Genomic DNA, 17,155 nt, shown 5'->3' on the forward strand with positions numbered 1-17,155 from the left:
ACTGCCAAATTCTCCTCCAAAAAGTTTGTACCAACATGTACTCCCCCCAGCCCTGTTTGTGTTTGCCTGTATTTCTTCAGCAACACTGGTTATTACTCATTTTTTAATATTTTCTAATTTGGTTAAATTTCTGTTTTAATATGCATTTAAAAAATGTTGATGAGATTGAGCATTTTAGCCTTTTTGTTTGTTTGTTTTATTGATCATTGTGTGTTTTCTGTTTATATCTTTCATCTATTTCTGTGTAAAGGATATTAGCGCTTTGTTGTATATGTTGTATATCTTTTTCCCCGGGTTACCGTTTGTCTCATTTTGTTCATGGAGTATTTTTGCTATACACAACCTTACTATTTTGTCCTATTATATCTTTTATGACTTGATTTTAATATAACAATTAGAAAGCTTTTTCCCTGCTTCAAGATTATAAAAATATTTATTCATGTTTTCTTTTTTTTTTTTTATTTTTTGAGACAGAGTCTCACTCTGTTGCCCAGGCTGGAGTGCAGCGGCACAGTTTTGGCTCACTGCAATCTCCACCTCCCAGGTTCAAGCAATTCTTATGCCTCAGTCCCTGGGTAGCTGGGACTACAGGCACATGCCACCACGCCCAGCTAATTTTTGTATTTTTAGTAGAGATGGGGTTTCACCATGTTGGCCAGGCTGGTCTTGAACGCCTGACCTCAAGTGATCTACCTGCCTTGGCATCCCAAAGTGTTGGGATTACAGGCATGAGCCACCGTGCCTGGCTGGGAAGTTTTTTTTCCCTGAATGCTACGTTAATTTTTTTCCAAATGGAAATACTAGTCAGTTTGTCCCATTACCATTTATTAAACACGTTTGCCTTTTCTCCCGATTCTTATGCGCAAAACAAATTGCCATATATTTTTGCATGTTTTAGTCTCTTTATCTGTTCCTATAGAAATTCCACACATTGGTGACTGTGGCTCTGCATCTGTTAGCATCTTGTAAGGCTGGTCTCCCTTCCTCGCTCTTCTTTTTCAGAATATTCACAGCTATTCTGGGATATTTGTTTTTCCAAAGAACTTAGAAACATTTTGTCAAGGTGAAAAAAAAAATTAGATTTTAATTATGACTATATTTAATTTTTATAGATAGGGATTCTTTTTACTGAATCTTCCTAGCCAAGAATAAGATATTGTTCATTTATTCATGTCTTTAGCTTTATTTTCTCTTGTAAAATTCTGTAGTTTATGTCAGTTGTTCAAGTTTCTTAATTTTATTCTAGGGATTTTATGTCTTTTATTGATAATCTGGTTTCCAGCTGGTTATTTAGTATATAGGAAAGCTGTTGGTTTTTATTGTAATTTATTTTGGAACTTTTTTGAGACAGGGTCTCACTCTGTTCCCCAGCCTGGAGTGCAGGGGTGTGATCACAGCTCTCTGCAGCCTTGATCTCCTGGGCGCCAGTGATCCTCCCACCTTAGCTTCCCAAGTAACTGGGACTGTAGGCACGCACCACTACACCTGGCTAATTTTGTTTATTTTTTGTAGAGATGAGGTCTCATTATGTTGCCCAGGCTGGTCTCGAACTCCAGGGCTCAAGCAACCCTCCTTCCTTGGCCTTCCAAAAGTGTTGGAATTACAGGTGTCAGCCACCAGGACTGGCCTAGCTGTTGATTTTTATTTAAATTTTATAATTAACCATCAGACTCTTTTTCTGTTAGTTTTTGGTTGGTTCTCTTGAATTTTTGAAGTATACAACTGTGTCATATTAAGATAGTGTTCATTTTGCCTCTTCCTTTCTGATAATGTATTCTTGTTTTTACGCTTGCTTATCTGATTGCACTGAGTGGTATTTCAAGTGCAATGCCGAGTAATGGTGATGATGGCAGACATCCGTTTCTTGCTTTCTTACTATTATGCAAGTACTTCTAGTATTTCTGCAGTAAGCCGAAATCTTGGCTTTTGGTTAGAGGTGTATGGATTTTTAAAAAATTATATTAATGAAAAATATCCACCATTTATATTACAAAAATTTTTCTTAACGAGGAATGGCTATAGAGTTTATCAGATACTTTTCCAGTATCTGTTGCCTATGACCATAAGGTCTTCTCCATTTTTTAATAAAAATATTCTGCTGGAAGAGTATTTGTTAATATTTTGATTAAGAGTTTGGCATTAGTGTTCATGGATGAAATCAATCCTTGTCATTTTCAACTTAAGAGTATTTTATGAGCAACATATTTTTCAATTCCTTTTTGCAGTCTTATAGAGGCTTTTCAGGACAACAGTTTTTTTCCAAGTTGTCAACATTTGGTCTGTTTGTTGTTGGTCAGTTTTTCCATTCTGCTATTAAACCTTTTATTTCCTTTCTCACATATCTTTATTTTATATTGACTGTGCTTGAATATATCTGTTAAATTCAGCTTGGAAAGTGTTTAGATTTAAACAAATTACTTATTTCTTTACTCATTAAAGTCTCTGCTTATGGAAGGTAAATAATTCTTTTGATTTATCCTCTTTTCTCTCTTTTTTGTTTGGAGACAGGGTCTCACTCTGTCACCCAGGCTGGAGGGCAGTGGCACAGTCTCGGCTCACTGCAACCTCCACTTCCTGGGTTGAAGCGATTCTCGTGCCTCAGCCTCCAAGTAGCTGGGACTACAGGCGCCCACCACCACACCCGGCTAGTTTTTGTAGTTTTTGGTAGAGACAGGGTTTCACCATGTTGGCCAGGCTGGTCTCGAACTCCTGACCTCAAGTGATTCACCCACTTTGGCCTCCCAAAGTGCTGGAATTACAGGCATGAGCCACCATGCCTGGCTTTTTTCTCACTTTCTTGTTCTTAAATAATTCATTCTGATCCACCACCTCTTAATCCCACTCCCCTGCCATTAGGCTATTATCTGCATCTTACTTTTGCCAGTTATTTAGTCTCAGACAGAACTGTTTATCATTAATTTTTTACTAATATATGCACATTATTAATATCCTTTTATTAGAAAGATGCCCATTTATACATTCTGATAAAAAAGATGTTTGATTTTGAAATCTACTTTTTTTTTTGAGACAGACTCTCCCTCTGTTGCCCAGGCTAGAGTGCAGTGGTGCAGTTACAGCTCACTGTAGACTTGACCTCCCAGGCGCAAGTGGTCCTCCTACATCAGCCACTTGAGTAGCTGAGACCACAGGCACGTGTGCCACCATGCCCAGCTAATTTTTAATTTTTTGTAGACACGAGGTCTCACTATGTTGCTCAGGCTGGTCTCAAACTTCTAGGCCCAAGCAACCTTTCTGCTTCAGTCTCCCAAAGAGCTTGAGATTACAGGCATGAGCCACTGCACCTGGCCAGAATACTGCTTTTTTTTTTTTTTTTTTTTTTTTTTGAGGCGGAGTCTCGCTCTGTTGCCCAGGCTGGAGTGCAGTGGCATGATCTCAGCACACTGCAAGCTCCACCTCCCGGGTTCACGCCATTCTGCCATTCTCCTGCCTCAGCCTCCCGAGTAGCTGGGACTACAGGTGCCGCCACCACGCCTGGCTAAATTTTGTATTTTTAGTAGAGACAGGGTTTCACTGTGTTAGCCAGGATGGTCTCGATCTCCTGACCTCATGATCCGCCCGCCTTGGCCTCCCAAAGTGCTGGGATTACAGGCATGAACCACTGCACCCGGCCAGAAATCTGCTTTTTCAATACATGAATACAAGATCCTGCCCAGGAAAACACGCCTGTAAGCTCCAGGATAATGTCTGAAAAGTCACGTTAATGAGGACTGGGGTGGTGGTGGAGAATAACCACAAACATCAGCAAAATAAGTTTCAGGTTATTGAGAACTGGCTGGGAAAAAAATGCAAGGAAAGAGTGTTTTAAGCCTTTGTTTTCTGAAAGATTGAAAAAAAGAATGTGTTTCAAGAGTAGCGTTGTGGAACAGGCCTTTAAGGCCAACTAATGTAGGTTTATTTTTATTTTTATTTTTTGAGATGGAGTCTCACTCTGCCGCCCAGACTGGAGTGCAGTGGCGGCGATTTTGGCTCACTGCAACCTCCGCCTCCTGGGTTCAGGCGATTCTTCTGCCTCAGCCATTTGAGTAGCTAGGATTACAGGCCTTAGTCACCACGTCTGGCTAATTTTTGTATTTTTAGTAGAGACAGGGTTTCACCATGTTGGTCAGGCTGGTCTCGAACTCCTGACCTGTCTGTCCCTGTTTTCTAATGGACTTTGATATTGTCAGCCAAAATTCTCAGGAATGTAACCAGTTGGATCCCCATCTCCACTGCTTGGAAGGATACCAAACTCTACCCCAGTTGTTTTCTAAAAAGAGATTTCTTTTTTTTTTGAGACGGAGTCTCGCTCTGTCACCCAGGCTGGAGTGCAGTGGCGCGATCTCGTCTCACTGCAACCTCCACCTCCCGGGTTCAAGCAATTCTCTGCCTCACCCTCCCGAGTAGCTGGGATTACAGTTGCCCGCCACCACTGCTGGCTAATTTTTGTATTTTTAGTAGAGATGGGGTTTCACCATGTTGGCCAAGCTGGTCTGTTTGGCCAGGCTGGTCTTGACCTCCTGACCTCGTGATCTGCCCCCCTCGGCCTCCCAAAGTGCTGGGATTACAGGCGTGAGCCACTGTGCCCGGCTGCCTTTTTATTTTGCTTAGGAGAGTTTCCAGTCCTCATTGAGAGAGTGCGTATGTATGTAATTTCTTCTTCTTTTTTTCCCTAAGGGATGAGGTTTTACCTTGTTGCTCAGGCTTATCTTGAACTCAGGCTTATGAGCTCAGGCAGTCTGTCCACTACGGCCTCTCAACGTGCTGGATTACAGGCACGAGCCACCACACGGAGCCAGTGTAATTTCTTCAGAGTTACAAATTACAAAGTAAAAATATTTATGATCAAAATACTTACTCTTGTTGCATTTAATTTCAGAAAGAAACTCTCTAATATTAAAGAACTAAATCCCAGTACTTTGGGAAGCCAAGGCAGGCAAATCACTTGAGGCCAGGAATTCGAGACCAGGCTGGCCAACATGGCAAAAACCCATCTGTACTAAAAATACAAAAATCAGCCAGGTGTAGTAGTGCACGCCTGTAGTCCCAGCTACTTTGGAGGCTGAGGTGGGCAGATTGCTTGAGCCTGGGAGGTGGAGGTTACAATGAACCATGATCATGCTGCTGAACTCCAGCCTGGGTGACAGAGTGAGACTCAGTCTCCGGGGGGGAAAAAAAACCAAAAACCAAAAAACTAAAACTACAGGATTTTTGAACTTTGATTTAGCAGCATCTTACATAATTTGATACCTGTGCCTAAGGCAGTCAGAAAAAAGTGTGGTACTTTGTGAGGATTTGGGTTTGGGTTTTCATTTCCTTGGCTTTAAAAAATATATACAGAGGTAGGTTTGTGTGTATTTATGAATGTGTGTGTTTATATGTTGCAGGTGCTCATGGCAGTGTGTAAACTTTCTGCTGTTAGGCTGGGCATGCCTGTAATCCTAGCACTTTAAGAGGTTGAGGCAGGCAGATTGCTTGAGCTCAGGAGTTTAAGACCAGCCTGGGCAACATGGCGAAACCCCATCTCTACAAAAAATACAAAAAATTAGCTGGGCGTGGTGGCGTGTAGTGCAGGTTATTTGGGGGGCCAAGGTGGGAGGATCACTTGAGCCCAGGAGGTCGAGGCTGCAGTGAGCTGAGATTGCACCACTGCCTGAGTGACAAAGTGAGACCCTGTCACAAATAAACAACTTTCTACTGTTAAATTAGATAACTGACTAATTGTTTCATATGCGTATTTAATTGCAGGTGTCCCATTTCCCAAAAACTTTATGTCTGTGGCAAAGACTATTCTAAAGCGTCTGTTCAGGGTTTATGCCCATATTTATCACCAGCACTTTGATTCTGTGATGCAGCTGCAAGAGGAGGCCCACCTCAACACCTCCTTTAAGCACTTTATTTTCTTTGTTCAGGTAAGTTGATCCATGTTGATTTCTGTGTCCTGTGACTTGGACTTATTTGGATTGGGAACTTCAACAAAGAGCAGTGTGTCTTAGTTATAGATGTAGAGCCAATTACAGGCAAGCTTCTCTTTTCTGTTTTGTTCTCTTTTCCACATTATTTATTTTATTGATGTGTGCAGCAGTATAAAAAGGTATCACCCCCATTTGGGCCTTCTGCCTCTGGCCTCCCTAGGTCTGTGGTTAGGATTATCCATTCAGGGTTGTGGCCTGTTGCTTTGTGGACCCTTAGTCAGAATTGGAACTTTTTTTTTTTTTTTTTTGAGACAGAGTCTCACTCTGTGGCCCAGGCTAGAGTGCAATGGCGTGATCTTGGCTCACTGCAACCTCCGCCTCCTGGGTTCAAGTGATTCTCCTGCCTCGGCCTCCCGAATAGCTGTGATTACAGGTGCCCACCACCACCCCCAACTAATTTTTGTATTTTTAGTAGAGACGGGGTTTCCCATGTTGGCCAGGCTGGTCTCGAACTCCTGACCTCAGGTGATCCACCCACCTCGGCCTCCCAAAGTGCTGGAATTACAGGCCTGAGCCACAGCACCCGGCCAGAATTGGAACTTTAAAAAATCAAAGTAATTCACATTGTTTGAAAAAGATATCAAAGAATTGGTATGCCTTTAGCCTAACTTTAGAGATACTTATATTTTGCATATTGAATTACATATACATGTCTGTCTAGATATTTTATGATGAAAAAACCTGGTAGCTTTATAGTAGATACGGTGTATTATAGTTTTGTGTACTGTACCATGCTCTTCCTGATCTTCCTTCTCAGATTGTTGCATAAAAGGTCTACTGGCCCTTTATCAAAAATTCAGTTTGTAGTAGTTTCTTTTTATTCCCCCTCTTTTTTTTTTTTTTTTTTTGGAGAAAGAGTCTTGCTCTGTCGCCCAGACTGGAGTGCAATGGCACGATCTCGGCTAACTGCAACCTTTGCCTCCTGGGTTCAAGCAGTTCTCCTGCCTCAGCCTCCTCAGTAGCTGGGATTATAGGTGCCTGCCACCACGCCCGGCTAATTTTTATATTTTTACTAGAAATGGGGTTTCACCATGTTGGCTAGGCTGATCTCGAACTCCTGACCTCAAGTGATCCACCCACCTCGTCCTCCCAAAATGCTGGGATTATAGGCATGAGCCACCATGCCCAGCCTTTTTCGGGTAATTTTAATGTAAATTTAAATATGTATACAGTTTTGATTTTAATGTTTAACACAGTGAGGATCATACTGATACCTAGAGTTGGTTCTTTAATAAGTCTCCCATTGTAAAAATATAGGAAAAAACAAACTCCCTTTATCCTACTATACTCTCACCACACAGAACGCTTCTGTGACCAAACATGGGGACTGTCCCTCACACACCAAGCAAGTGATCATTTCTACAGTGGACACCAGATGAATGTCCTATAATTCGATTCAATTTTGATAATGTCTATCTGGAGGTAGCATCAGATCCTACAAGTTTGAGAGCTCAGTCCCACAAGACTGCCCCCCATTTGGGATATCAATCAAAAGTAATACATTGTCACCTATACCTCTGACTATAAACCAGGGTTCCCACAACTCCCTCCTTGGGTTTGATCAGTTTGCTAGAGCAGCTTATAGAACTCAGGGAAATACTTATCTCTACCTGTTTATTATGAAAGATGTTAACAAAAGATACAGATGAACAGCCAGATGGAAGAGATGTGTAGGGCCAAAGGAGAAGGGGCTTCCATGCTCTCTCCAGGCATGCTGTGCTCCAGGAACCTCCACGTGTTCAGCTATCTGGAAGCTCTCCTGAGCCCTGTTTTTTGTGTTTTTATGGAGGCTTCATTACTTGCCCATGATTGATTAAATAATTGGCCATTGATGATCAGCTCAACCTTCAGCCAGCCCTTTCCCCTCCCCAGAGGCTGTGATCTGGGAAGGGGAGAGGGCTGGCTGAAGGTTGACCAGTTCCCATCCTGAAGCTTTATAGGAGCCTCCAGCCACCAGTCATCTCATTAGCATACAAGATACCCTTAGCACTCTGGTGATTCCAACAAGGGTTTTAGGAGCTGTGTGTGAAGAAACAGGAAGACCAAATACTTATATCACAATATCATACCTATATTTTTAAAAAAAGAAGGCTGGACATGGTGGCTTACCCCTGTAATCCTAGCACTTTGGGATTTGGGATGCCAAGGTGGGCAGATCACTTGAGGCCAAAGTTCAGTACCAGCCTTGGCAACATAGACCACATCTGTACAAAAAAGAAAAAAAAAAAAGAAAAAGAATAAATGCCTATTTTAAAATGTTCACAGAGGTTATTTCATCATTCTTTTGGACTTCAGAAAACTAGAGTTGGGAATCCCTTCTCCAAAAGACATTTACAGAGTTTCAGTTTTAGATCCATTTTTAATTGTTATTTTTCTTCTCTTTTTAGGAGTTTAATCTGATTGATAGGCGTGAGCTGGCACCTCTTCAAGAATTAATAGAGAAACTTGGATCAAAAGACAGATAAATGTTTCTTCTAGAACACAGTTACCCCCTTGCTTCATCTATTGCTAGAACTATCTCATTGCTATCTGTTATAGACTAGTGATACAAACTTTAAGAAAACAGGATAAAAAGATACCCATTGCCTGTGTCTACTGATAAAATTATCCCAAAGGTAGGTTGGTGTGATAGTTTCCGAGTAAGACCTTAAGGACACAGCCAAATCTTAAGTACTGTGTGACCACTCTTGTTGTTATCACATAGTCATACTTGGTTGTAATATGTGATGGTTAACCTGTAGCTTATACATTTACTTATTATTCTTTTACTCATTTACTCAGTCATTTCTTTACAAGAAAATGATTGAATCTGTTTTAGGTGACAGCATAATGGACATTAAGAATTTCCATCAATAATTTATGAATAAGTTTCCAGAACAAATTTCCTAATAACACAATCAGATTGGTTTTATTCTTTTATTTTATGAATAAAAAATGTATTTTTCAGTATCCTTGAGATTTAGAACATCTGTGTCACTTCAGATAACATTTTAGTTTCAAGATTGTATGGTAGTGTTTTTATAGATAAGATACGTGTATTTTTTCAAAATTCATGATTGCAGTTTAAATCATCATATGACGTGTGGGTGGGAGCAACCAAAGTTATTTTTACAGGGACTTTATTTTTTGATCTTTATTTGAGATTGTTTTCATATCTATCTAAATTATTAGGAGTGTGTGTATCAGAAGTAATTTTTTAATGTCTTCTAAGGATGGTCTTCCAGGCTTTTAAACTGAAAAGCTTAATTCAGATAGTAGCTTTTGGCTGAGAAAAGGAATCCAAAATATTAACAAATTTAGATCTCAAAACCACTATTTTTATTATTTCATTATTTTTCAGAGGCTTTAAAATTCTGGATAAGAGAATGGAGGAAAATACTCAGAGTACTTGATTATTTTATTTCCTTTTATTAAAAAATTACTTCTATGTTTTTATTGTCTCTTGAGCCTTAGTTAAGAGTAGTGTAGAAATGCATGAACTTCATCCTAATAAGGATAAAACTTAAGGAAAACCACAATAAACCATGAAGGTGTACACATCTTATAACACAGGTAAAGTTTTGGTGTGCTACCTATTCTTGAGAGAGTGAGTGTATGTGTTTAAAGGAAACAAAATGGCAGAAATAAGTTTTTAAAAAATCCTCATTTTGTTAATATTCAAAAGATGGACTGAGCTTCCACTTGGGTTTTATCTTGTTTTAATTGTTTTTGTATCAAAACTTGAAATTCCTCTATTTCTATTGGGATATAAAAACCTTCCCCTTCAGTGAAGAAAACATTTATTTTTTATTTGATTCCTAGGATTTAGTAAACTCTAGCTGTCTAAATAATTACTTAGAAACTCCATTTTAAATAATCATTTCCTAGAAATTCTTAAATATATACAGAATTTTAAAGAAAACATTTCATCTGATTTAGTTAGCATCCACATATCATTGAGGAATTAAAGTGTGGGACAGTCATTATGAAAAAAAAGAGAGAAAAGCCCTCTATTAGACATTCCACAATCCATGTTTTAAGCTTATCCAAAGGTCCAAATGTCAGCCATTCTGTATGTTCATGTTGATCATTTGCGAACAAGAAAGCAGGTTTCTAGGTATCACTTAGGATGTGAACTGCCTCTCAACTTTAAACCCTGTTGGCTTTACTTTTTTAAGTCCACAAGTGATGAAACTAGTTTCTCAGCTAGGCTTGTACTTTCCTCATTATTTCTAGTATTTCAAATATTCTCAAACAAAAGAGTTACCACTTTTCTCCATTTATTTTCAGTTATGGAAATGTTCCCTCTCTTCACCACTAAGCTCCAAAGCAAATGAAAGACGATCACATATCAGGACAGTAGTAAAGGCAGCTTATAAATGGGACATAAATCAGAGATGTGTTGGTATTTTGAGACTCAGACTGTCCTTTTTTAAAATAAAAATAAAAACATTACCAGGTTCCCAAGCCAATCTGGCTTAACCAACAGTGCACTGAAATATTAGTGTTTACCTCCAAGTCTAGGGAGCCAAGGGGAGGAGGAGAATTGGAGGAAGGGGAGATAATGGGAAGAGGATGGCGCCTTCCTGAGTTGGCTAGAGGGCCAACCTTTGATAACAGTTTGACGAAATCAATCTTTTTTTTTTTTTTTTTTTTTTTTTTTTTTTTTGAGACAGAGTCTCACTCTGTCACCCAGGCTGGAGTACAGTGGTGGGATCTCGGCTCACTGCAAGCTCTGCCTCCCAGGTTCATGCCATTCTCCTGCCCCAGCCTCTCCTGAGTAGCTGGAACTACAGGTGCCCGCCACCACGCCCAGCTAATTTTTTCTATTTTTAGTCACGCCTGGCTAATTTTTTGTATTTTTAGTAGAGATGGGGTTTCACCGTGTTAGCCAGGATGGTCTCCATCTCCTTACCTCGCAATCCGCCCGCCTCAGCCTCCCCAAGTGTTGGCATTACAGGCGTGAGCCACAGTGCCCGGCCTATAGAAATCAATCTTTTTGACTCTTCTCACTTTTATCTCCCCATGCCCAAGGTTTGCCTGTTCCATAATACTCACTCCCTTCCCCCTTGCTAATCAGAAGCCATCTCCTCTCAGTATCTGATCTCTGCTCTTCATACATGATTACATTCATGGGGTAGAGAGTGCTTGCTAAATTATGCAGCTAATCCTATGGTGCTTTAATTTTCAGGCCTTCAAAAAACACTTGTACAGTGATGTGCAGATTTTTAAACAGTTGAACTTCCTTGTACTACAGTTTTTGTATTGACAGCCAAATTTGTCTTTCATTCTTCAGATTGTGAATAAAGTGATTTTTACAGGGCTTCCAGCAAAGTATTTCCTTTCATCTAAGGCTTGTAGAACCCTAGCTTATATAGCTGCTTACATGAGAAATGCAAAATCTGTATTCACCATGACTTTAGTAACAAAGGTAAAGTTTTTTAGTAGTGCCAAGGCAAGAAGAACAATCTTGGTGGTAGTACTAAGTTTTGTCAATATTGTGGTTTCCTGATTGTATTATTGGCTTTCTCTCTGAGCATTGAGGTATACTAGAAGTAGAGCTTCTCAAACATAATATCATTACCTCATAAGCATTAACAAATCAGGCCCAAAGAGCGTAAGTCCTAGAAATTTGTTTTTAAGCAGCCCTAGTCATGGTGCTGGTGCTACCGCCTTGTTTTAGGAGCCTGCCTCCTGTCAGTATGAAACCCTCACCTGAAAAATGCCAGCCTGGACACCAAACACTGAGCCCCTTCAACAGGCACATTATTTCCCCCTGAGATCCATAAGGGGATTTAGTTTCTACTGTTGTAGAGTTCTGAAAAGAGGTAAAATAGTAGTCCTTTGGTCATCCTATTTTTGCTTTCAATTTTGATATTTCAGACTGTAAAAGGCCTTGGGGGATGATAGTACATGTGGTAGCAGTAATTTTTTTGAAGCAACTGCACTGACATTCATTTGAGTTTTCTCTCATTATCAGATTCTATTCCAAACAAGTATTCTGTAGATCCAAATGGATTACCAGTGTGCTACAGACTTCTTATTATAGAACAGCATTCTATTCTACATCAAAAATAGTTTGTGTAAGTTAGTTTTGGTTACCATCTAAAATATTTTTAAATGTTCTTTACATAAAAATTTATGTTGTGTTTTAATATCCTTAGGGGCTTTATCTATTTTTCTAAGTCAGTTAACTGTACTTCTAAAAAAAGTATTTTGTATCTACTTTTGTAACTTCGTCAGAATAAAATATATTGAAAGCAAGAAATGACTGATTAAAGTATGTATATCAACACACATTTCTATTTAAATATAGAAACTTGAGAGTTTTGCAGATTCTGTGGATTTTTGAGTACAGCTTAAATTTGGAAAGTTATCTTTGCATATCATTTAGTAGCTAAAATGTTTTCTTAGCCGTTAAAAAAGGAAGTTCCTAAATGAACTAAGTATCATACTACTGGGACCGAACCCCTAAGAAACAAACTATGTCTCTGATAGTGGCTAAAACCCATCCCAAACAAAAATACGTGGTCTCCTTCCTGCCATGCAAATCAGGCTCCAGATCTCTTGTACATTCCTGGTTGTGCGATATTAGAGTTAAAATTAAAAACTTAATGAATGTGGCTAAACAGTACAAGTTAACACTAATTTTATTTTTTTGAGCTGGGGTCTCTGTTGCCCAGGTTGGAGTGCAGTGGCACAGTCTTGGCTCACTGCAACCTCCGCCTCCCAGGCTCAAGTGATCCTTCTATCTGAGCCTTCCTAGTAGCTGGGACAACAGGCACGCACCATCATGCCCGGCTAATTTTTTGTATTTTTTGTAAATATGGAGTTTTGCCATGTTGCCCAGGCTGGTCTCGAACTCCTGAGCTCAAGCAATCCGCCTGCCCCGGCCCCAAAGTGCTGGGATTACAGGTGTGAGCCACCACACCTGGCCTAGTTACTAGCAATCAGTTTTGGATTTCTTTTGACATTTTCAGTAGGCTTAAAATCAATCACAAAAATGATAAGTTTGTAAGGGTATCTAATGGCTATTTCAAACTTTGTAAAATAATAGAATAACTCAGATAATCTTTGGGAGATCCAGACTCTGGGTTTGAACCTGCACAGCCAGAAACAATGTCCAAACTATGCCATGGAGCTTCTCTGACAAATACCCCACTGATGTCCCCACTAGGTATGGACATTACAGCCTGCACTGTCCCCACTTAGGTGTGGACACTAGTCTGCACCTTTATCGCTGGCCACTAGATGCCAGTCTGCCACAACACCTCAAAAGCTAGCTACCTTTTTAGCTTTTTACTGGAGTCGTTTAGTAGGTTATCTCATTTAATCCATAAAGCAACCTGGAGAAAGTGACTGCAATTAAGAGGTATGCCAGAAATATTTCGGTATTCTTTAGACCATGCCACATAAGCTCAGACAAGTTCAAATAGCTAGTATATAGCAAGTCTGTTTCTCTGGATTGCATTTGCAAAAATTCTGCATGCTCAGCAGTGCTAGGAAGCTCTATAAAATGATGGTGCAACGAAAAATCATCCCAATGAGGTTAAAAAAGGAGATGCATCCAAAGAGTTCCTACCTAATGAATTTTCTGAGTTTCAGATGTATATATGTATATGAAAGCTATGAGTGATCATGGACCAATACAACTGAAGAGAACAAGAGAATCTCGAGGTCACAGCAAAAAAAAGTAAGATGCAGAAAGGATTGACATTTCCTGGGACTAAATGCATTTCACTTTTGTTTTAATCACAAAGTAAAACTTACTTATTTGCTTCTGTCAAAAAAAAAAAATACTAGAACTGTTGGAACTAATTGGAAGCCCAAGATTGGTCAGATCGTCCTGCAAATCCTTTTCTAGAAAAGTTCAAACTTAGACCTATGGAGCGCAAATTGCTTAGCCTCTATCAGTTCTGTTCAGTAATCACAATGCATGCACTTTTTGTCCCATATTGGGCTGCTGACAGATGACTCAAGCAAGGCTCTGTCCTCAGGGAGCTTATAAACCAGTGAGAACAGACACATACATAAATTGATAGTTGTAAAAGGCCATAAGTGCAACAAAAGTTACAGGTAAGTTGCGGGCCCTGAGCTTACTGTGAGGCAGTCAGAGGTGGCTCTTTGGAGAAGACAAGGCTTGAACCTTAAAAGGTGGGCAACTGCATAACCAAACTTGTAGCATAGCTTATGAAGGGAGGTGCAAGTATAATATTACTGAAGGGTAGATTTCAGTTGGACAGGTAGATAGTGGTTAAATCATACAAAAGAACTTGAGAGTTTTGCCTGTAGGTAGGTGATGGGGAGTCTGAAGGATTTCAAGTAGCAAATGTTTTCATTTCATTTTATTTTATTTATGTTTTTTAGACAAAGTCTCACTCTGTCGCCCAGGCTAGAGTGCAGTGGCTCAATCTCGGCTAACTGCAACCCCTGCCTCCTAGGTTCAAGCGATTCTCCTGCCTCAGCCTCCCAAGTAGCTGGGAGTAGAGGCATGTGCCACCATGTCTGGATAATTTTTGTATTTTTAGTAGAGATGGGGTTTCACCATGTTGGCCAGGGTGGTCTCGAACTCCTGACCTCAGCTGATCCGCCTGCCTCAGCCTCCCAAAGTGCTGGGATTACAGGCATGAACCACTATGCCCGGCCTAAATGTTTTCATTTCAGATGGCTCTGACAGCCTAGGAGGAACTGAAGATAAGAGGAGGAGAATGGGGCAGAGAGTAGCTCAGAGTAACAGTATGGGCAATTGTTAAATTATGGGGAAGAGGAAGGTTAGAGATAAGCAAAAGTACCTTTTTTTTTTTTTGGAGACAAAAAGCTGGTAGAAAGGCCGCAGCAGCCAGCTAATGGTTTGTATTTTTAGTAGAGACGGGGTTTCGCCAATGTTGGCCAGGATGTTCTCGAACTTCTGACCTTGGGTGATCAGTGCGCCTCAGCCTCCCAAAGTCTTTGGATTACAGGTGTGAACCACCTTGCCTGGCCAAAAGTACCATTTTAAATAAAGAGAAGGAGGAATTCTGCCAATACAAATCTGTGAGCTTGCCGTGGGTCACTTGGTTACAAGTGACAAACCCATTAAACTGCCTTCAGTGCTCATTTCCAGCATTGCTGGTTTCCAGCTGTACAAAGTCAAACATTTGTCTCCTTTTATCTGTTTTCTTCTTTGTCTTGCTTCATTTCCAAAGTAGTTCTCCCTGCATGGTTGCAAAGATGGTTGCCAGCAACTCCAGCCTTTCTACCAGCTTAGCAACATAGCGGAAAAAGATCAATGTCTGGGAACAACAGACACTGGGGAATAAAAGACTGGGGAAGGAGGAAGGGGGCAAGGGTTGAAACTACCTATTGGGTACTATGCTCATTACCTGAAGGACGGATTCGTTCATACTCCAAACCTCAGCACCATGCAATATACCTCTGTAACAAGCCTGCATATATACCCCCGATTCTAAAATAGAAGTTGCAAAAGAAAAAAAAATCAATTTCTTTTTTTTTTTTTTTTGAGACGGAGTTTCGCTCTGTCGCCCAGGCTGGAGTGCAATGGCGCCATCTTGGCTCACTGCAACTGCCGCCTTCCGGGTTCAAGCGATTCTCCTGCCTCCGCCTCCTGAGTAGCTGGGATTAGAGACATGCGCCACCACGCCCGGCTAATTTTGTATTTTTAGTAGAGACGGGGTTTCACCATGTTGGTCAGGCTGGTCCCGAACTCCTGACCTCAGATGATCCACCCGCCTCGGCCTCCCAAAGTACTGGAATTACAGGCATGAACCACCACGCCCACCCAGGATCCATTTCTTTAGTTCCAGAAAAGTCCCTCTACCAATTCTCATTGGTCTGGCTCAGACCATGGGGCCGACCCTAAACCAATCTCTGATTAGCCAGACTTGGGTCCTGTTTCCATTCCTAGAGCTGGGGATAGGTGCGCCTCATCTAAACCATGCTGTCTGAATAGCAAGGGAATGGTTCACCATTACTACCCTGCTTGAGAAAAAAATTTTTTGACAGTTTAAATTGCATCATTGACAGCAATGAAGAAAACTTAGAAGTTAGCAAATCATCTCTTAACATTTTAAAAGAATGAAGCAGAAAATGTAAGACAGGCTAGTAATTGATCCAAAGGAGAAATTCTGAAGGCCAGAACATAGGAGTCAGTTAATACTGTAATAAATAAATTAGACAATATCCATATATAACAACTATAGGTCCAATCCATCCAAGTGCAACGCTGAAGGGACGTATTGATTGCATAGGCCAGAATGTTGGCAAAAAGCTGGTAAATCCTGCAGGGTGCCACCAGACCACGTGCTGCAAACAAATAACAGCTAGAGAGAGGAGAGGCTTGGTTGAATTTCGGCCTTGACTGGGCTGAAGACTCCAGAGGCGGGACGAATTTGCGGACAGTTCTACCCCATCCCACATGGCGTTAGCTTCCCTTCCATTCTCATGACTCCATGGTCCATGGCTCCAACCTGGGCCTCTGTTAGGCTGTGTCCTGTGGCACCTTAAACTCAGGCAAATTAAAAACTGTTCGTGGACTCTGCTCAGCCCCCACCTAACCCTCCATCCAAGTCATTGTCCAAGCCAGAAACTGGAGTCATCTCAGATACCTTTCCCACCCACACCTCCACATGCAGTCGCTCGATTCCATTCACCTCCCAAGTGTCTCGGTTCATTCTTCCATCCCTCCCGCCACTGGTTTAGTTAGGCCCCTCCATTCTCACCTGGGCCATCGCGGTAGCCTCGGAGCTTCTGACTGTGTCTCTGGTTGCAGCCCCTACACGCTCTCTTCCTTACAGGAGCGGAGCGATGTTTCTAAAGCGCGAATCAAATCCTTCCACGAGTCCCCGCACCTGGAGCGAAGGCCAAACTCCTCAGCTTAGAAGCTAGACTGCCAGAGTAGGGAGTGGGAATGGAAAAGTACATCAGGGGCACGAGGGGTATTCGGATGAGGGAAGGCCAGTATAGGGCGCCGAGACCTTGGAGTGTTTCTGAGCTGAGGAGGAAGGAGACTTTCACGCGGGCAAGGGGACCCTATCCATGAAACAGGCCCTGGGGAGACTGAAGGAGAGCGGCGCGAGCGAAGGCAGAGGGCGGGGCCCCGAGGCCGGCAGGCGCTGCAGTGTCGGGGGTGGCGAGTCAGCCAGGGCCAGGGGATGGCGGGGTGGGGCCAGAGCCAGGCGAGCGGAGGCCTCCGGGGCGGGGCCGGG

At 41.4% G+C, this 17,155-nt stretch overlaps 1 protein-coding gene and 1 long non-coding RNA gene across 3 annotated transcripts in view; one reads left to right on the forward strand and one right to left on the reverse strand.

Annotated features, from left to right (window-relative positions):
* MOB1A (MOB kinase activator 1A) overlaps nt 1–12,219 on the forward strand; it is a 26,120-nt gene extending 13,901 nt beyond the window's left edge. For both annotated transcript variants that reach the window (XM_004029449.5, XM_019020975.4), the window contains exons 5-6: nt 5,746–5,909; nt 8,360–12,219. In XM_004029449.5, coding sequence (XP_004029498.1) covers nt 5,746–5,909; nt 8,360–8,437 — 242 coding nt within the window. In that variant the 3' untranslated portion in view covers nt 8,438–12,219. The remainder of the gene's footprint in view (nt 1–5,745; nt 5,910–8,359) is intronic.
* On the reverse strand, nt 11,895–17,106 carry LOC109025728 (uncharacterized). The gene is made up of 2 exons (XR_002004674.3): nt 16,670–17,106; nt 11,895–16,449 (listed from the first exon to the last, which is right to left on the reverse strand). It is a non-coding gene; the product is annotated as an uncharacterized lncRNA (long non-coding RNA).
* Nucleotides 17,107–17,155: the final 49 nt, after the last annotated feature.

The sequence above is a fragment of the Gorilla gorilla genome, chromosome 12 (genome assembly GCF_029281585.2).
Source record: "Gorilla gorilla gorilla isolate KB3781 chromosome 12, NHGRI_mGorGor1-v2.1_pri, whole genome shotgun sequence".
Taxonomy (NCBI): domain Eukaryota; kingdom Metazoa; phylum Chordata; class Mammalia; order Primates; family Hominidae; genus Gorilla; species Gorilla gorilla.